The following is a 19,493-nucleotide window of genomic DNA, read 5'->3' on the forward strand; positions in this document are numbered from 1 at the left end:
TCTATCCCCAGACTGCCTTTTCAAACTATGTCCGATGAACAGATACTCGGCACAGAAACAGTTCTGGAAGGCAGCAAAGCCTGGAGGCAACAGTACCACTGACACACTCCTCCTCACCAAACTCCATGTGAGTGTCCTCTTCACCTTTGTCTGCTCTTTGACTTTTATTATGGTGCAAATAATGCAATATTGTATTAGTGACACAAAGCTACAGGCTTGTGTTTATGTGTAGAATCATTCTTTCCCAGAAATGTTGGTGAATGCTCTCGGTTTCCTTGAGCCTCTTTGTCCCCTGCTCTGTTTTAGCATGCTGCTGACCTGGAGAAGAAGCAGAATGAGTCTGAAAATCGCAAGCTGCTGGGAACAGTCATCCAGTATGGAAATGTCATTCAGGTGTGTTCAGGAACCTATGAGATAAGGTGTTTTGGTTAATAGATCTGCAGCAGCATTTAGCACTACATACGACACTGTGTGCTTGATAATACTGACAGTTTTAATCAGAGAAGAGTTTTGAATAATTGCTACAGCACGACGGCATGCTTTAAAGTTGTCTGTTGTAACTCCTTATCTCGCTTTGCTCATTGCCCAGGAATGGTTTGCGCACAGGTATGAGATCATGTGAAACCAAGAACGGTCATGCATTCCTGCTCAGTGATGTAGACGGCAGAGACAATACGAACAGTGTAGGACGTCCTAGTTGCAATGAACTGTCATTCTATTAATACTGAGCACAAATTGTTTCCTGGTTTGCAGTAGGAAATTATTTGAAACAACTATCTACTACAGAGAGGTGCACTTCAGTGCGCGCGTTATAATTTCTCATTGTCCGTCATTTTGATGGACAGGGTCGTGAAAAGTCCGTCATCATTTTTTATTACCCCACTTTTAAATGTTTAATGATAAGACATTAACAACAAGCCTTTTAAAGGTGGAGTCTGAGATTCGAATCCGTTTGATTTACTGTCAAATTCTGTCCGTTCTGTTTGTGCTAAAAAATAATCTGTTGTTCATACACAGGCTGTGTAAATGGGAAAGGGCGGTACCGACTGTAATTATATATTTTTATATTGTAAGCTTTTATTGAGGCTTTCGAATGAAGCTTCAAAAGTGTTTTAATAGGCCTTCAGGCGCGTGCCTCCCCTTGTTTTGCGGCAAGCAGCCGCGGGAGAGAAAACGGTTTGTTTTTTGACTGTAGTGAAAATGTTGTTTTTTAAATGCTAAACGCAACAAATATGGATTAAAGCAGAATACTTTGTGAGATAAAAACATGTTGTGAATTTTGGAAATGATTACATCTATGCTTTCTATTACTATGACAAAGACGAGGACTGGGGTCCTTGCTGTGGGTTTGTGTGTTTTTCATTATTAATATACAGATTTAAAAGTGTATGGAGAGAAAAAACCCGACCGTGCGGTCACTTATAATGTCAACACACACGAAGCAGATCACGCCCTCTGTATTCTAGTCTGTCAAAGTGACGGACAACCTTCAGATTCTTCCTCCATTGTTAATGAAATTCAGTCAATGACTGATTAACGTGACCTCTGGAGCTCTGGGCATTTAGCATCAAAGCCTCGTAGGGTCGACTTTGCAGTGCAAACTCAGTGGTTCTAACACCACGTGTCACATTGTGGGATTAAGTTGGGCATTTAGTTAAGTCGGCCGTGGGCCCCAAAGATATGCAGAGTTTATATGATTCCAGTCTGGTTTGTACTATCTTATTTTTGACAGGGTGGGAACTGTTTTGAAGGGGTGAACCAACAGAGGTCATGAGAAGCATTTTACGATAAGATATTTCAAGTACTTGAATACTTTTGAGAAGAAATGAAGAGTTCCGGAGTCGCATATTTTCCTTAGGGTCTAGTTGTACCAGACTGACGTATTTCCATCTTCGTTCCAACCTCTACTGCTATGAAATGTTTCAGACACAATTAATGTGTCTTGCAACCGTGAAATGCTGTTTCTGGTTTTTCCAACAGTTGCTGCACTTGAAAAGCAATAAATACCTGACGGTGAACAAGCGCCTACCTGCACTGTTGGAGAAGAATGCCATGAGAGTGACTCTGGACTCGGCGGGGAATGAGGGCTCCTGGTTCTACATCCAGCCCTTCTACAAGCTGCGGTCCCTGGGAGACAGTGTGGGTAGAGCGGGATGTGGGCTTCAAACTAATTATGATCAGTGGGAGAAATTAAGGATTTATTTTTAGTCTTGGAAGTCACACACACACCCATGTGCTCTACGAGACAGAATGATTGAAAGATTAGAAGACAATTAGCCCAATCTGAGCACCCGGTCAGGCTGCAATGTGCCCTTCATTTGTTTGCGTGGAATAAAAAAGATATCTTTGAAATATACACACTATATAGCCTACACAGTATATATCCATTGTGAGTCCGACAATGCCTTAGAAGTCCAATTCTGAGTAAAGATTGCTATTTTGCTAATTAAATCAGACTTTATAAACTAACCCATTGGATAAATGCATCATCTGCATTTGACCGCTCTTAACCATTTAATAACAAAGGCAGGCAACTCCGGCTTGGACCAATTCCAGTTTTGAGGCAAGTAACTTGATAAAGGTCAATGGAGAGAGAGGCTACATGCTATGTTATGATTTTGTGAAAACATAAAGGTTTTCTATTTTCATAGCCATTGGTTATAATTGCCTCACATGCACATTATTCAATCAGGTCACTGGACTGACACGAAGTGAATTTTAAAACCCTTTCTCACATCAAAAGGTGACAGTTTGTTACAGTTGCTTGCCAGCATATTGTGCATCTCTTTATACAGATCGTTTTAAGGCTTGTGAACTCAGTGGTGAGAGCAAACACAAATAAGTTAAGTTACTGATGCTTAGACCAAAACCTTTTTATTTGATGCTTGCTGCTGACATTCCTTTGTGGTTACCGAGTGATGCTCGTGGTCAGGGAAGACCTTTGATGATGATTCTCTGCCTGATCCTGTCCTCTTCACCACACAATATGGTCCACGACACCCCCTAGTGGTTACCTGGAGGATAGCATGATCCAATTTAACCAGCTCTCCCATAGCTGCATGCTATGTTCACCTTGTGAAGAAAGATGGCTAGTATCTTGGGACTTGACTTACTTTAGGTTTGGAATTTAAATGGAGTGCTAAATCGCACACAGTGGCCCTTCTTCAGCAGCAGTGTCTCATCTTCAAGGAGTCTGTATTTCAAGATCTTAATTGAAGAGGATGTTTACATTCTATGGTATCACTTTTTGTTAACAGTGCAGATTCCTTTTGATTCTACTGAATACATCTAAACTAAAACCTTGTTTGAATTCAGAGTCTTCTGTGTATTTGTATTGCTCCTGCAGGTGGTGATTGGAGATAAAGTAGTCCTTAACCCTGTGAATGCTGGTCAGCCTCTACATGCCAGCAGCCACCAGCTAGTTGACAACCCAGGATGCAATGAGGTACAACAACACAGGACTGTAAAGTACAGAAAACACAACATAGATTCCACATTTACTTAAATAAAGTGGAATATGAAACTTTATTGCATTATATAATAATAATGACATACATTTCTCTGGTTTGTTCACACACTTCTCTCCTCTGCCTGTCAGGTTAATTCTGTAAATTGCAACACGAGTTGGAAAGTTGTTCTGTTCATGAAATGGAGTGACAACAAGGAAACGATACTCAAAGGGGTAGGTACCCTCACATATTTTTATTAAAGCAGACGTATCAGAACACATGTATATAGAATTTAAACGACGACAAAATATTGACATGCGTGGGAAGTTTTGTACTTTTTCTCCGATTCATACTGTGTGCGTGTGCGTGTGTTATGGCAGGGCGATGTAGTTCGGTTGTTCCATGCAGAGCAGGAGAAGTTCCTCACTTGTGACGACCACAGGAAGAGCCAGCATGTGTTTCTCAGAACAACCGGCCGGCAGTCTGCCACTTCTGCCACCAGCAGCAAAGCGCTGTGGGAAGTAGAGGTCAGCCTCCGGACAAAAGCGAATTCACTTTTTGGTGTTTGTCTGTCACTTTCCTTTTTAAGAAGTAGATCAGTGGTCCACAATCTTTTTCCTTCCTTTATATTTATTTATATATATATATATATATATATATATATATATATATATATATAGATATAGATAGTAGATATTATAGATATATCTCTCTCTCTCTATATCTCTATCTCTCTTATTTTTTTTCTCTATCTCTCTATTCTATCTTTCTTTTCTCTTGTCTCTTTCTATCTCTCTCTCTCCTCTCTCTCTCTTTTCTCTCTCTTTTCTCTCTCTCTCTCCTCTCTCCTATCTCTCTTTTTTTTTTTTTTTCTCTCTCTCTCTCCTCTCTCTCTTATCTCTTCTCTCTCTCTCTCTCTCTCTTCCTCTCTCTCTCCTTATCTCTCTCCTCTCTATATCTATATATAATATAATATAAATATAAATATAAAAAAATAAAAAAAAAAAAAAAAGGTCTTATGCCTCTTGAAATTAAGATGGCCTGGCAAACCCTTCCCTCCCCGTGAACCTTTGGCGGGAACCAGCCAACGAGTTAACTAAATGCCTTCTTTTAAAAGCAGGAGAGGAGAAATGGCATGCAGTTGTTTATGTTGCTTTAGTGCAATATAGAAATTAGCATACTAAGATGACATAAATAATGCAGGCTTGTAGCAATTTGACATGAGACTCATTCATGCCTTCTTTTCCTTCTGTCCAGGTGGTCCACCATGACCCATGCAGGGGAGGCGCAGGATACTGGAACAGCCTGTTCAGGTTCAAACACTTGGCCACAGGGTGGTATTTGGCTGCTGAGATGGGTGAGGTGTGTGTCAACGTCTTTACCTTTTTGTCTCACACGGTCTAAATTCTGTACCCATGCATACTGTTAATTGCCTTTCATACAGTATAGTGTGGATCTGACATAGTACCATAAAATCCAGTCTGTTTACCCAACTTTTCTTTTCTTTTTCTTTTTCCAAGTAAACAAACAAACAAACACAATCAATCAAATCAACAACAAAATAACGGCCCAATAGTATAATTACCAATGTGGTAACGCCTCTGATCAAGGTCTAAAATGATTGGTTTCCTACAGACACAATCTTATTGACATGTGGAAGATTTGTTGATAATGATGTATAGTATAGTTTGGAAGAGGTATAAGAATTAGTGCAAAATGTTTTAATTACATTATTTCCGCCTGCTAATGAGAGAGGGACATAAAGCTTTCTAAAGAACTCTGACATGGTTGTAACTAGAGCTGTGTGGTGTAGACATGCAGGTAAATGGGATGCCCGGTTCAGTGACCACACTCTGAATTGAGTGATTCTGAGGTAGATGTTTGTAATGCGAGTGTGTTTCCCAGGTGACTCAAGACTTTGAGGAGGAGAGTGCGGAGCAGAGGTCCTCGGTAAGACTTGATCTCTTCTCCTCTGAGTGCTTAGCAATGTCACGCTGGTTGCCCCACTGCTATTGATCTAATGTGTTCAATTCTCTGCTGGATCTTTGCTCTCTGCTCTAGGTGGTGGACTTTACACCCTTTAATTTCCAGGTACTGTCATATAATCTTTACTTGGCTGCAGCGCAAAAATCAATTGTCATGTCTGCACATGCATCATACTGTCTTTACTGCTTTGTTATCCATTTCCTCTCCTAGCACCTTTAATGCTCCATTACTCTTTTCATCTAGGTTGTATTTGCCTTCATTTTTGTAGCAGTAGATCACCACAGGGCCTCATCTCAGCTGATGTATGTCTCAATGAAACTTACCACTAGGTGGCAGTGTTGTACAAACTACACCGACACTAACAGGGATGTTGTGTGTACCTGTAGCTCTCGACTATGTGCCAACGAGGCCTAACAGTCTAGATTACTGAAGTGTATTTCACTGGCTTGCACTACTTCAGTCAAGAGTGAGAGTCAATGTGTGGAATCCGCTTTAGTGGTGACTAACAGGTTAAAGTGAAGACATGCTTCTTGGCCTCATCAAGGCTGAGGGTTGATAGCGTGGCTTTATATATTCTGTCCACTGCACTGCAGTTTGTAGTCAGTGCTTTGCTTTCTCTCTCTCACTTTCCTCATGTTTTCTCGCTACAGTTGGATGCAGATAATGAAGCTTTACGAGGTCGTCTGCGAGCTCCACAGGAGAAGATCATGTACTCTTTAGTGCCAGTTCCCGACGGCATGGACATCTCCTCCATCTTTGAGCTGGATCCTACCACTCTGAGAGGCGGGGACTCTATGGTGCCCAGGTATAATATACAGTATACCCATCACCCACACACACCAAACATACATTTCTTCTGGAGGGCCTAGATTTATTTAAAATGTACATAACATTCAGATATCACCTTAAAGAATTAGGTGGACGAAACAATTACTGTTATTGTCTGACTTTGGTGTTTTAAAGGGTTAGTTTGGATTCACCAAAGTCACACAATACTAAAACAAACTAACCCATCAAGGCAGCGGTAGACCAGCAACCTCCATGTTCTGCAAGGTAAAATTGCTGTTTTTGTCAAAGGAGTCTGGTGGCTTTGAAGAGGTCATAGACAGCAGCTTCCCCGTCGTAAAGTTCTGTCTGACGGCAAGGTAAAGCGTACACTTAAACTGATATTAATTGTTTTAGGCAGGCCTTTCTGTTCACAGCAGTACATTGCTTTGCTTCCGTGCCAGTACGCCTGCTTGTTTCATCAATGGACACCTAAGGACACAAACATGGGACTCTTCACTCCTCTACCTACATCTACAGAATGGTTTAGTTTGTTTATATAAAACTGCTCAGGGCTGTTAAATATCCACACTAGTGTACAAACATGCCAGAGACGAAGCAGTGATACTAAATGTCAGAGACAATGTCAGAGAACCTCTCAAGGGGAACCATGTTTCTCCTCTGAATGGAAAAAATAACCTGAGGGATGTTTTAAAATATGGGTGGAATGACAAATATCTCAACACCCCATTGTCTAGTCAGAAAGAGCACAGTGATGTCAAGACTACAACAAATCAAAGTGTCAGTAGAAGAGATTTGACTCATGTGTGGAGTTGAAGGGGAATTTGGCCGTTTCTGAGGTGATGAGTTTGTTTGGTTTTGGACACTTTTTGTTTGGTATAGTCTGTTGTGTGTCTGTTTAACCGGCTGTTTGTTCTGGTCACTTATTGACTTGACATTCAAATAAGAGAAAGTTGCCCAGTCTTCCGTGTTTAGTTGAATCACAGAAAACAGGAGAAGACTCTGTTAGGAAGAGTGTGGTCCTATCTATGGGGGATTTTATTTTATATTTATTTTTTACAGGGATTAAAAGTTTATTACTTTTATGGGTTTTTATTGAGCAGTTGCGTCTTCTATGCTGACTTTGCCCAGTGTTTAGTCAATTCAGTGTTTGTTTTTTCCTAAGATATCATGCCACTAAAGTGGAAAGTCTATTTTCTTGTGTGTTAACTTATTCATAAAATGTGTGTGTGTGTGTGTGTGTGTGTGTGTGTGTGTGTGTGTGAGCATGGCAACAGGAAACCACTGTAGTCAGGCTGAGAGTAAGCATGGATAGTGGGCACATGAGGGGGAAACCTACATTTCAAAATGCCATGTAAGGTTGTTGTTACGTGTTTGAGCTAAAAACCACAAACTAGATGTTGTGTAAACACGGCGTACGTCTTCACACGAACACATCATCTGGCAGACAAATGTTTGATCTGCTCTTTACTCCAAGGTTAGTTTAAAATGAGTCCTAGTGAATTATATTTTAGACGTAGAAATCTTTCAGACAATAGTGAAAACTCAGTTTCACTTAGTGTGGAAATGACGTGATATTTCATGTACTTGTGGATAGTTTGTAAAACATCAACATTACAACATGACATAAAGCTGGCTCAGATATTTATAACACTTGTTACAATTATTATTATGTCAATATATTTATGGTTAATAACCGTCTATGAAAACTATATTGGATGTCTATTATAAAGTTGCAGTTGATGATTATAATCCCTTGTTAGATGGTTAATAAATACCTTGTGAAGCATGTGTCAACATTCTTTAGATAGTTATTACTTCAATACATCAATATTAAATAATTGTTTTCTGGTCCATTTATCTGTGTAATGTTTCTTTATAAAGGTTTACAAATATACAAATACTTAACATAGTATATACAATGTTATAAAGAAACTGTCAATGAATAGCTTACTAATGTAATCAGAATGCTGCTTCGTCACGATGTGTTGGCTGACCTGTGTACCTTTTTTATTCTTAGGGTGGCGGTACTTTTGTAAATAGCTCTCTGTTGTTCCTGTTTTCTTGTTGACAGAATTGTGTGAGAGAGAAGGGTAGGGTTCTAAAATTATAATGTAACACGTGTCCCTGTCGCCACACATCAGATAAGAACAGATGCTCTTCTCTCCGCCTCCTGTCAAAGCCTCCATTGTGTCACACAGTCAGGTGCGTGCCTGAACGCTGCAGGCTACTGCTGTTAGCTCCTCCCATTCCTACCTGAAAAAACCATGCGCGTCAAAGTTTAGCCAGAGGACTAATTAAATCCTCGGAGAACCGGTGCACAAAGGTAAACCTGTTAGCCGCAGTAGGCGTTTAGGAAAAGCCTGCCAGAATACGGCTACTGTCTGTTGTCTGTCCTAAAGGCCTAACACACATACACACACACACACACACACACACACACACTCACTCTTACACACGTGCAGCGGGTATGAAAGAGGTAGTTGTCTCAGACTTTACTATGTATAAAGGTTTAGTTCCTAATGGAGGAGAGATGATACGGTGCACGTCACTTCTGGCTAATCTGTAATGCCACACTACAGCCATCTCTACCATGGAAATCTGTTTACATAGCTTGCTCCTGTGTTACTTCTAAGTAGCAAGGCTATAACAATGTATATATACCAGCACACACTGTACCATCTTAACACTTTATAAGTTGCATCAGTCCAATGAAATGTGCATTAAATACTGTCTTTGTGATCGTAATATTACGTTTTTATTGGTACTGTTTCAGAAAGGTGTTGATTTACGATCTTACTATCATCACTTTTGAGACCTTAGGACATGGTGGTGAAGTGTTGGACCGTGTTAAAGGGGTAGTTCAGATGTTTTGAAGTGGGGTTGTATCAGGTACTTATCTATAGTCAGTATACCTACAGTGATAGTGGTTGGCACACACCCCAGTTTGGAGAAACGGACGTGAGTACCAGCACGAAAGTTGAGCAATGTACTGCTGGACCAGAGCAGCAGCAAAATGTATTTTAGCCACCTAAGAAAATCTAGATTGTGAGCTTTATTTAGAATATTTTCACTGCTTTACTTTGCCCTCAGACAGCCATTTCTGACAGGAAACTGAAGCCATTATCTCTGCTCTCTCCAAAGCTAACAGAATCCATTGACAAAAACAGTCATTTTACCTCGCAGAACTTTGGGGTTGCTGATCTAACACTGCCTGAATCAGTTACTTTGTTTGCTATTGTGTGACTTTGGTGAAATGAATCCTGTCTAGACTTGCAGCTGCTGACCTTTTGAGAGAGAGACACACACACACACACACACACACACACACACACACACACACACACACACACACACACACACACACTTTCCTGTTTGAAGACCAGCAGCTTCTTAAATGGTATAAATGAACACAAGCTACTTCTACTATTGCTTCCAGTAGTAGTTCAAGTTTTCTTCTCTTACTTCTAGTTCAAGTTTATGCACATACATTTAATAATAACAATCTTTATTTATAGAGCACTTTTCATAGACGAGATGTAGCTCAAATCTCATTTAAATAAGTGTAAATAGACAATACAATTAGAAAATTAAAAGACAATGGATGATAAAATATCTATTGCAGAGACCATTAAGAATAATGAACATTTAAAGAAATAATAAAGATACAAAACAAAAAAGCCCAGCAGTAATTCTAAATTAAAACATTTTTAAATGTTCACAGAGCCCAAATCTCTTATAGCTCTTGGTAGGGTGTTCCATCATTTTACATCATACTTTTGTTGTGCGTATAATTGTGTGTATTTAAAAACCGAATGGAAGATCTGAGAGCTTGTGAAGGATTATAGGATGACAGAGAGTCTGCAAAGTAGGCCGATCCCAAACCATAAATAGTTTAGAAAACAAGTTAAATAACCTGAAAGTCTGTTCTAAAAAATACCGGGAGCCAACAGAGTGTCACTTAAACCAGTTCAATCTGCTCTCTTCCATGTTTTGGTTTAAAGTCTCAGCACAGTTCTGTGTGTATTGACATATTTCAATTGACTGTTAAGGAACACCAGTAAAAAGAGCATTGCAATCATCTATTTAAATTAAATGATGAATAAGTTTGTCAGCATCTTTTATAGGACAGGAACGGCCGTAGTGATAAAAAGCTGTTTTGGTGTTTATGTGTGAAGTAGAATTTAACACTGAATCTGGAACAATTCCCAGACATGTTGTTGAATTTGTTCTAAGTACGGTGCGAGAGAAAAGACCATTTGATTAAAAAATAACAATTAATTCCCTAGAGCAGGGGTCTTCAACGTTTTTCATGCCAAGGACCCCCAAACTGGTGTAGCATGGAGCAGGGACCCCCTGCTTCAAACGAAGGGGGGGGGGGGTGCTGTCGGATTTCTGTGCGACAGGGGTGGGAAGGATGTGAATGTGCAAAAATATATATATTTTGTTTATATAAAAAATAAATAACATTTTTTTTGCTTTATCTACAAACATTTTCGCGACCCCCCTGCAGTACCTCCACGGTCGAGGACCCCCTGTTGAAGACCTATGCCCTAGACTGTGCTAATTGCATTTCTTGGCAATTGGCCCGGGGTGTCCAAACTACAGCCCGCGCCAACTGCGGCCCGTGGCCCATTTTTAATTGGCCTGCAGCAAATTCTAAAAGTATAATGGAATATGGCCCAGATAGAAACTTGCGCTTGAATGTTTGCACTTCTTGGTTCTAAGACAGAAACACAGTTTTGACTTGTCGGCTAACTTAAAACATCAAGTGTCAGATAAAGCTTGTGCTTTAAGTTTTTACTGATTGCATGTGATGAGAGCACAGATGCGACAGACACCGCACAGCTGTTCATTTCTTTTATGGGGAGTTGACGATCACTTTTGCGTTACGGAAGAGCTGCTTGGTCTTAGGAGTCTAAAGGGCACAACATAAGTCGAGCACGAGGACTTTCCCACAGAGAATTTCAAGCTTTCCTGTCTGAAGTCGATGTTGAATACGGGGACGCACTCCACAGTTCTGATGTGCGCTGGCTGAGTCCCGGCTCCGTGCTGCAGCGGTTTTATTCCCTGAGATCAGAAATCGATCTGTTTTGAAAGAGAAGGAGCGACCTCTTCATGAGCTGAGAGACTCTCCATGTTTGGCAGACCTGCCATTATTACTTGATCTTACTGGTCATCTCAACACTGAACAAGAGCCGACTGCGCACATGAAAGCATTCTGTGTGAAGCTCCGTCTCTTTGAGACACAACTACTCAACTTCAATGTTGCGCACTTCCCCACTCAAATATGTGAGCAAACATGTTCTGTTAACTCTGAACAAAAGCAGATTGAGAACCAAAATGAGCGACAGCATCTCTGTGATGTCCTTCATATCTCAAACACCAAACTTACTCCTGACCTGCAGCATCCTTCAGTCCAAAGCATCACTGCTCCCACTGAGTGCAACGCTGTTCGCATTATAGGAGTTAAAACATATATTACACAGTGTTCATGTTAATAAGCTACATTTGTTAATAAATTCAGTTCAAGTTCAATTAAAGTTGATAACATTTTCTAACTAACGTTAGTTGATGTGTTAACAAGCCCAATAACTTATTTGTTTAACAAGCTTGAGATACATCCATCCCCTTTTCCCCTCATCCCCTCCCCCCCTGATTTATTTTTAGGCAATAAAGGGCCCAGCCCTTCGTATATTTTTCTGTATGTGGTCCTCAGTGAAAAGAGTTTGGACACCCCTGATCTAGAGCAGTGGTTCTCAACCCCCCTATCCATTATCCAGGTCCCTTACCGCCCCCATCAAATAAAATGTCTAATTGTCTCCCCTGAATTTCAATGTTGAATATTATTCCTTTTTTATTATGATTATTATTCTTAGTATTTATTATTTATATTACATATTGATTATATTAATTTTGTATTTAAATTCTTATATTTTTCTTGTTATTAGGCTGCTATATTATGTTATTATAAAAACTTAAATTCTCTGAGATTGTTACATAACATTTCTAAATAATAATGAATATTACTTTTTGTTGTTGTTTTTACCTTCAATCGCCCTAGTAGCCAGGGAGGAAAAAAAGCATGTAAATAGACATTTTTTCAGGAGTGTTAAACAAATGCAACGGTAAGAAGTTTGAGATTCAAACTTTAATCGGTGTCAAAGACTGCAGCCAATCAGAGACGGGTCAGACATTCAAACTGTAACCGGTGTTAAACACAGCAGCCTCAGAAATGTGAAACAATTTGCACTCTCGATAAACGAGCACAAAGGAACAAGTCTGAGGCGCTTTAATGATAATATTATCATTAATAATAATCATAATAAATATTCATATATGTGAAGAGACTGTCTGATCACATGTTAATGTTAATTATTCCTCACAATGATTATTAACAATGATTTATGGTAGGAAACAGATATTTAAACATGCAACATTATTTATTTATGTTCTCAATCTATTTCAACATTTGAAAGTCAAAGTTATCACATCTCTGATATTTCTGTAAATTTCTGTGTATCTTTATTGACAGTTTTGTATGAATGAGCACATTATTATTAGTAGCATTTTGTTCAAAATCACACCAGTTATATTTTAGTACAAGTATCACTTCTGTAACATTTTATAGGAAATCATTAACTGTCACATCAAATCATATCCTGTTTGTACAAGTCACTAACTTTGTAACATCGGAGAGAGAGGAGATGACATCGGAACCTTTCTTCTCGTCTTTGAACAGTGTTTTCAATAACATCATTGACCCTTTCAAGACCTCTCCGTCTGAAAAGGCTTTCTTGTACTTTCTTGTATATTTACACCACAGAAAAAATGCAATTATTCTATTTGGTAAAATATTTATATTTAATGCTCAATCGAGAACTAATTTTCCAAAACGCACAAACGTTGCAAAGTAGCACAACACATCATGAAATGGTCCGTTCTTGTAAAGTATAGTGGGACTATGTGGAATACTAAATAGGCTCTGCCTGTCCTGGGTTTGTTTCTGTTTCTCGGTGTATCAAACTGTCAACCTAATTATTCCAAGTTACCAAGTTAAAGTTATTTAAAATGCTGAAGGAATCCTATTGGTTCGGTTTTGCCTGTTGTTATCTTGACAGTTTTTTAAAATCTTTTAGCGCGGTTGTATTGTAATGTCAAAAACCAGTGTCTTACTAAGAAACAATGTAGATTCTTGGTCATCCTGGCCTCGAAAGTTGAACCATGTCCAAAGCAGGTACACCCTGGAACGGACACTATTATAGGACTGGTGGCTGTTGATGGCTATTCCTGTGCCCTGCAGCTTCATTAATGTTTTGATCATCTCAGACAATTTCCTCTATCCCTTCTAGGAGCTCCTATGTGAGGCTAAGACACTTGTGCACCAACACGTGGGTTCACAGCACCAACAACCCCATCGACAAAGAGGAGGAGAAGCCTGTTATGTTGCGGGTGAGCAGCTGATTAGGTCAAGATGTTCAGCAGGGCTGAGGTTTCCTGCACAGATATACTAAAAACAAATGTGTTTCTCAAGATTGGAACATCTGCAGTAAAAGAGGACAAGGAAGCTTTTGCCATTGTACCAGTGCCACCAGCAGAAGTGCGGGATTTAGACTTTGCCAATGATGCGAGTAAAGTGCTGGCGTCCATTGCTGGCAAGCTTGAAAAGGGCACCATTACACAAAATGAAAGAAGGTAAGTGGGGATATATAATGTTACGATGTATAAATATCACTGATGTAGCTGCTGATTTTCTCTTTTAAAAAAAGGTCTTTTTGAGTTTGACTTGTCCACTGCTATACTCTTCAGGTTTGTGACCAAGCTCCTGGAGGATCTAGTTTTCTTTGTGGTAGACATCCCCAACAGTGGGCAGGATGTTTTGGAGATCATGGTGAACAAACCCAACAGAGAAAGGCAGAAACTCATGAGAGAGCAGAACATCCTGAAGCAGGTTGGTCTAAAACCTCAGACTTTACCTGCACTGATTTTAAAGTGTATGATTAAACTACATTTTTGGATATTACATTCTCAATTTCCATTTTAGATTTTCAAACTTCTCCAAGCTCCCTTCACAGACAGCGGCGATGGTCCCATGCTGCGACTGGAGGAGCTTGGAGACCAGCGCCACGCTCCGTTTAGACACATTTGCAGGCTTTGCTACAGAGTGTTACGCCATTCCCAGCAGGATTACAGGAAGAATCAGGTGGGTGGACACAACAGCTTCACCCGGACCCCTGGTACTCTGACCGTTGCTTTGCACTAACATATTTGCTTGTATTTACAGGAATACATAGCCAAACAATTCCGTTTCATGCAGAAGCAGATAGGATATGATGTGCTGGCAGAAGACACAATAACTGCTCTGCTCCACAACAACCGGAAGCTGCTGGAGAAACACATCACTGCTGCTGAGATAGACACATTTGTGACTCTAGTGAGGAAGAACCGGGAGCCGAGGTGAGGCTCACAGGAAGCGACAGGTTCTGGCTGGTATCATAAACGGGCAACGAAGAAGTGGCTGTGGCCAGTTTGGTTCAGATGTGTTTGTATAACAGCTCCTGAGAAATGTAAATCTATGTTAATTTATTCAAATGTGTGCAGAGGAGTATGAGTGGAACTGCTTGTGCATGACCTTGGCACTGCAAGTAATTTGCTGACAGATAGTGTTTGCTTGTGTTATGTTAAATCCCCTTGATGTGCTGTTGATGATATGTGAATCAGTCTGATCCAGAAGTTTGGATAAAGTACGACCTTGCATTAGTATTTCCCATGCTCATGTATGGATTACAGAAAGTGTCACTTGCCTTCACATGCAGACATGTGCTGACCACAAAGAGACTCAAATTGACCAAACAGAAACATAAAACGACTACAAAGAGGTACAAAATGCCCAAAAAGGAGAGTTGTTGACGACAAAGAGACACAAAACGACCAAAGAAACCACATGATTACAACTATAATGCCTGTTATATAATCTAAATTGACCATGCAGATCTTAACTCTCCCAGTGCCATTTAAAAGTAACTGAACATTTTATTTTTTTGTAATCTGTACCCAGGTTTCTGGACTACCTCTCAGATCTCTGCGTGTCCATGCACAAGTCCATCCCTGTGACACAGGAGCTCATCTGCACTGCAGTGCTGGACCCCACCAACGGTGACATCCTCATCGAAACCAAGTCAGCTTCTCATTTTTGGTCAGTAATAGACTTTTTGCTAAACTGAGATGAGCTTTGAGAAATAACATTCATGCTGTTCACCAGATTGGTCCTATCGAGGTTTGAGATTGAGGTGGCGACAAATGGAGAGAGTCCAATGGAGGCCGAAGATGAAGAGGAGGTCTGGCTGTTCTGGAAAGACAATAGTAAGGAGATCCGAAGTAAGAGCGTCCGAGAGCTGGCTCAGGATGCAAAGGAGGGCCAGAAGGACGACCAGGAGGTGGTCAGCTACTACAGGTGAGATGTCTTTGAATATACACATGAACATACTGTATACTGTTGTCAAATCTTATTAGACCTCAAACATTGATCTGAGGGAGTTTTCGTCAAAGAAAGGAAACACAGATAGGGGACTTTTATTAAAATCATAATGGAAACTTCGCTTATATTGCATTTGAATATTGTCCACTGTACAACAGGGTATGAAATTCCAAATGTAATGCTTCTCCTTTTTCATTTTAACATGGTCATAGAACACCCATAAGACCATGTGTAAAAAGGAAGTACAACTTGGATTATTGCATTTTCATTTTTACTCAAATGACGCATAAATATTTCGAAACATTTAAATGCTTTTGTGGAATTACATTTTAATTTTCAAGTGTACATACACAACAACCACATATCTGGTTCAAAACGGCGATCATGAACTTGGATTTTCAAGTTTAAGTGTTGAAAATCAAGTAATATTCAAGGATATTGAATATGACGATAACTACATTCTGATTGAAAGGCAGAACGCTAATATTTCCAAACTTGCATCATATTTCGTCCCAGGTGCCAGCTGAACCTCTTTGCCCGGATGTGTCTGGACCGTCAGTACCTAGCCATCAACAAGATCTCCGGTCAGCTGGATGTGGATTTGATCCTGCGATGTATGTCTGATGAAGACCTGCCCTTTGACCTGCGGGCGTCTTTCTGCCGCCTGATGCTGCACATGCATGTGGACCGTGACCCTCAGGAGCAGGTCACACCTGTCAAATATGCCCGTCTTTGGTCTGAGATTCCCTCTCAGATTGCTATTGATGAGTGAGTTCATCTCATGAGTACTTTTTAGTTGACTTGTACTACCATTCCAAAGATGTCCCAGCATCTCTTAGATGTGTTTCTCCTCTAATTATCCAGCTACGACAACGATGGAACCACCAGAGATGAGATCAAAGAGCGCTTCTGCCTCACAATGGAATTTGTGGAGAACTACCTGAGGGAGGTTGTGTCACAGAACATTCCCTTCTCCGACAAGGAGAAAAACAAGCTTACCTTTGAGGTACTGCATCTTTTGTGGATGGTGTGAACAGATGACAAGTCACATTGGTTAAATCAAATGATAAATCTTGGCTCTGAATGTTCTTGTCCACAGGTCGTGAACCTGGCAAGGAACCTCATATACTTTGGTTTCTACAACTTCAGCGACCTGCTTCGACTGACCAAGATCTTACTGAACATTTTAGACTGTGTCCATGTCAACACCGTTTACCCCATCAACAAGATGCAGAAAGGAGAGGAAAACAAAGGTCAGCAACCTTTAGGCTTAACTGGCTTTACTGCACATCAGTGAAGAGTGTTTCCTGTTGTGTCACCACACAAAGAAAGTCAATCCATTTCCATTAGTGTCAAAGACATTATTTAAAGCACAGAGTTATTCAATTAAATACTGGTTAACTTCTCATTTTCTGCATGTTCTGTAGCTGGTAGTAATGTGATGAAGTCCATCCATGGAGTCGGGGAGCTGATGACCCAGGTAGTGCTGAGAGGAGGTGGCTTGTTGCCCACCACACCAGCTCATCAGCCAGAGGGGGATGTGGTGAAACCAGAGATTGAACCAGAGAGAGAAGACATCATGGTCATGGACACCAAGCTCAAAGTCATCGAGATTCTACAGGTGGGACATCAGGAAATGTTCTTCCTTGACAACAAACACTCTTTTTATTTATATGTATCGTGTAACTTTTCCCCCTTTCCTTCAGTTCATTTTGAATGAACGGCTGGACTACAGGATCTCCTGCCTGCTTTGTATTTTCAAACGTGAGTTTGATGAGAACAACGCCCAATCAGAAAACACTGCCAACGGAACCAATAATGTCGCAGGTCAGATGCCAGGTAAGATGCTAGTAGATTTTATAGACTTTTATACAACAGACATTGTGGCTTGTCGTAGCGGTAAAACACAGGTGTAATTAACAACATAAATAACAAGTGCATTGCATTGCATTATATATATATATATATATATATATATATATATATATATATATATATATATATATATATATATCTATATATATATATATATATATATATATATATATATATATTATATAATATATATGTGTATACACATACATACATACATACACACATACATACATACATACACACACACAACATACATACATACACCACCACACACATATATATATATATATGTCATGTATATATATGTATAATATATATATATATTGTATATATATGTATATAGTATGTGTGTGTGTGTGTCATATCTGTCTGTCTGTGTGTATCTTTTCTATCTCTATCTGTATATCTTCATATCTATATCTATTATACTATCTCTCTGTCTCTCTCTTCTCTTCTCTCTATCTCTGACTATCTCTCTCTCTCGTCTCTCTAGTAGTCTATCTCATCTCGTCTCTGTGTGTGTGAGTCTCTCTCTCCATGTGTGTCTCTCTCTCTCTGTGTGTCTCTCTCTCTCTTGTGTCTCTCATCCCTCTCTCTCTCTCTGTCTCTCTCGTTTCTCCTCTCTTCTCTCTCTCGTCTCTTCTCTCTCTCTGTGGTCTCTCTCTCTCGCTGTGTCTCTCTCTCGTCTCTCTCTCTCTCTCTCTCTCTCCTCTTATCTCTCTCTCTCTCTCTGTCTTTTCTTCCTCCTCTCTTCTCTGTTCGTCTTCGTCTGTCTCTCTCTGTCTGTCTGTGTCTCTCTCTCTCCCTCTCTCTCCTTCTCTCTCTCTCTCTCTCCCTCTCCTCTCTCTCTCTTCCTCTCCCCCCCCCCCCCCCTCTCTCTTCTTTTCTGTCTCTCTCTTTCTCTCTGTCTCTCTCTTCCTCCTCTCTCTCTCTCTCTCTCTCTCTCTCTCTCATTCTCTTCTCTCTCTCTCTCATCTCCTTTCCCCCTCTCTCTCTCTCTCTCACTCTCTCTCTCTCTCTTCTCTCTCCTCTTATATGATATTCTTATATACTACATATCATTATATATATATATATATATATGTGTATATATATATATATACTATTTGTATATATACATCTATGATATATATATGTATGTGTGTGTATATAATATACATTTTATATATATATTATATATGTATATCTATTCTGTATATATATTCTATGTATGTGTAATATATAATATTATATATATTATGTATATATACTATATATCTATTATATATACTCTCCCCATATATCTCTCTCATCTAGTATATATAATGTAGTATACTTATATATACCATATTATATATATTGTATCATACTATATATGTTGTATATATAATATACTATTATACTATTATATCTTTATATATTATGTGTGGTATATGATTATACATATATCTATATCTATATTGTGTTGTATATATATATCTGTAATAATATGTATATATGTATGTATGTATGTATATATATGTATGTAGGTGTATATATATTATATATATATATATATATACACATATACTATATATATTATGTGTATTATATATATATCTTACATCTATATATACACAACATATATATTTATATGTGTATATATATATAGGAGTCTATTTGTGTCTCTCTCTCTCTCTCTCTCTCTCTCTCTCTCTCTCCTCTCTCTCTCTCTCCTCTCTCTCTCTCTCTCTCTCTCTCTCTCTCTCTCTCTCTCTCTCTCTCTCTCTCTCTCTCTCTCTCTCTCTCTCTCTCTCTCTCTCTCTCTCTCTCTCTCTCTCTCTCTCTCTCTCTCTCTCTCTCTCAACTGAACTCTCTGGTGTTACACACACAACCCACACATACTTTGGAAAAAGATGCTTATGACCAGTGGGGAGTCAATTTAGGCCCGGTTTGGGAAA

General features: G+C 39.5%; 1 protein-coding gene across 1 annotated transcript in view; it reads left to right on the forward strand.

The window, feature by feature from the left end:
- itpr1b (inositol 1,4,5-trisphosphate receptor, type 1b) overlaps positions 1-19,493 on the forward strand; it is a 68,451-nt gene that overhangs the window by 13,435 nt on the left and 35,523 nt on the right. Inside the window, exons 4-25 of the mRNA XM_029432751.1 lie at positions 12-127; positions 307-393; positions 1,981-2,139; positions 3,347-3,445; positions 3,599-3,682; positions 3,830-3,976; positions 4,707-4,811; positions 5,355-5,399; positions 5,511-5,540; positions 6,086-6,240; positions 13,574-13,673; positions 13,756-13,916; positions 14,031-14,172; positions 14,266-14,424; positions 14,506-14,678; positions 15,280-15,399; positions 15,484-15,675; positions 16,216-16,467; positions 16,564-16,705; positions 16,799-16,952; positions 17,127-17,320; positions 17,406-17,538. Coding sequence (XP_029288611.1) covers positions 12-127; positions 307-393; positions 1,981-2,139; positions 3,347-3,445; positions 3,599-3,682; positions 3,830-3,976; positions 4,707-4,811; positions 5,355-5,399; positions 5,511-5,540; positions 6,086-6,240; positions 13,574-13,673; positions 13,756-13,916; positions 14,031-14,172; positions 14,266-14,424; positions 14,506-14,678; positions 15,280-15,399; positions 15,484-15,675; positions 16,216-16,467; positions 16,564-16,705; positions 16,799-16,952; positions 17,127-17,320; positions 17,406-17,538 — 2,949 coding nt within the window. The remainder of the gene's footprint in view (positions 1-11; positions 128-306; positions 394-1,980; positions 2,140-3,346; positions 3,446-3,598; positions 3,683-3,829; positions 3,977-4,706; positions 4,812-5,354; positions 5,400-5,510; positions 5,541-6,085; positions 6,241-13,573; positions 13,674-13,755; positions 13,917-14,030; positions 14,173-14,265; positions 14,425-14,505; positions 14,679-15,279; positions 15,400-15,483; positions 15,676-16,215; positions 16,468-16,563; positions 16,706-16,798; positions 16,953-17,126; positions 17,321-17,405; positions 17,539-19,493) is intronic.

This window comes from Cottoperca gobio, chromosome 5, assembly GCF_900634415.1.
Source record: "Cottoperca gobio chromosome 5, fCotGob3.1, whole genome shotgun sequence".
NCBI lineage: Eukaryota > Metazoa > Chordata > Actinopteri > Perciformes > Bovichtidae > Cottoperca > Cottoperca gobio.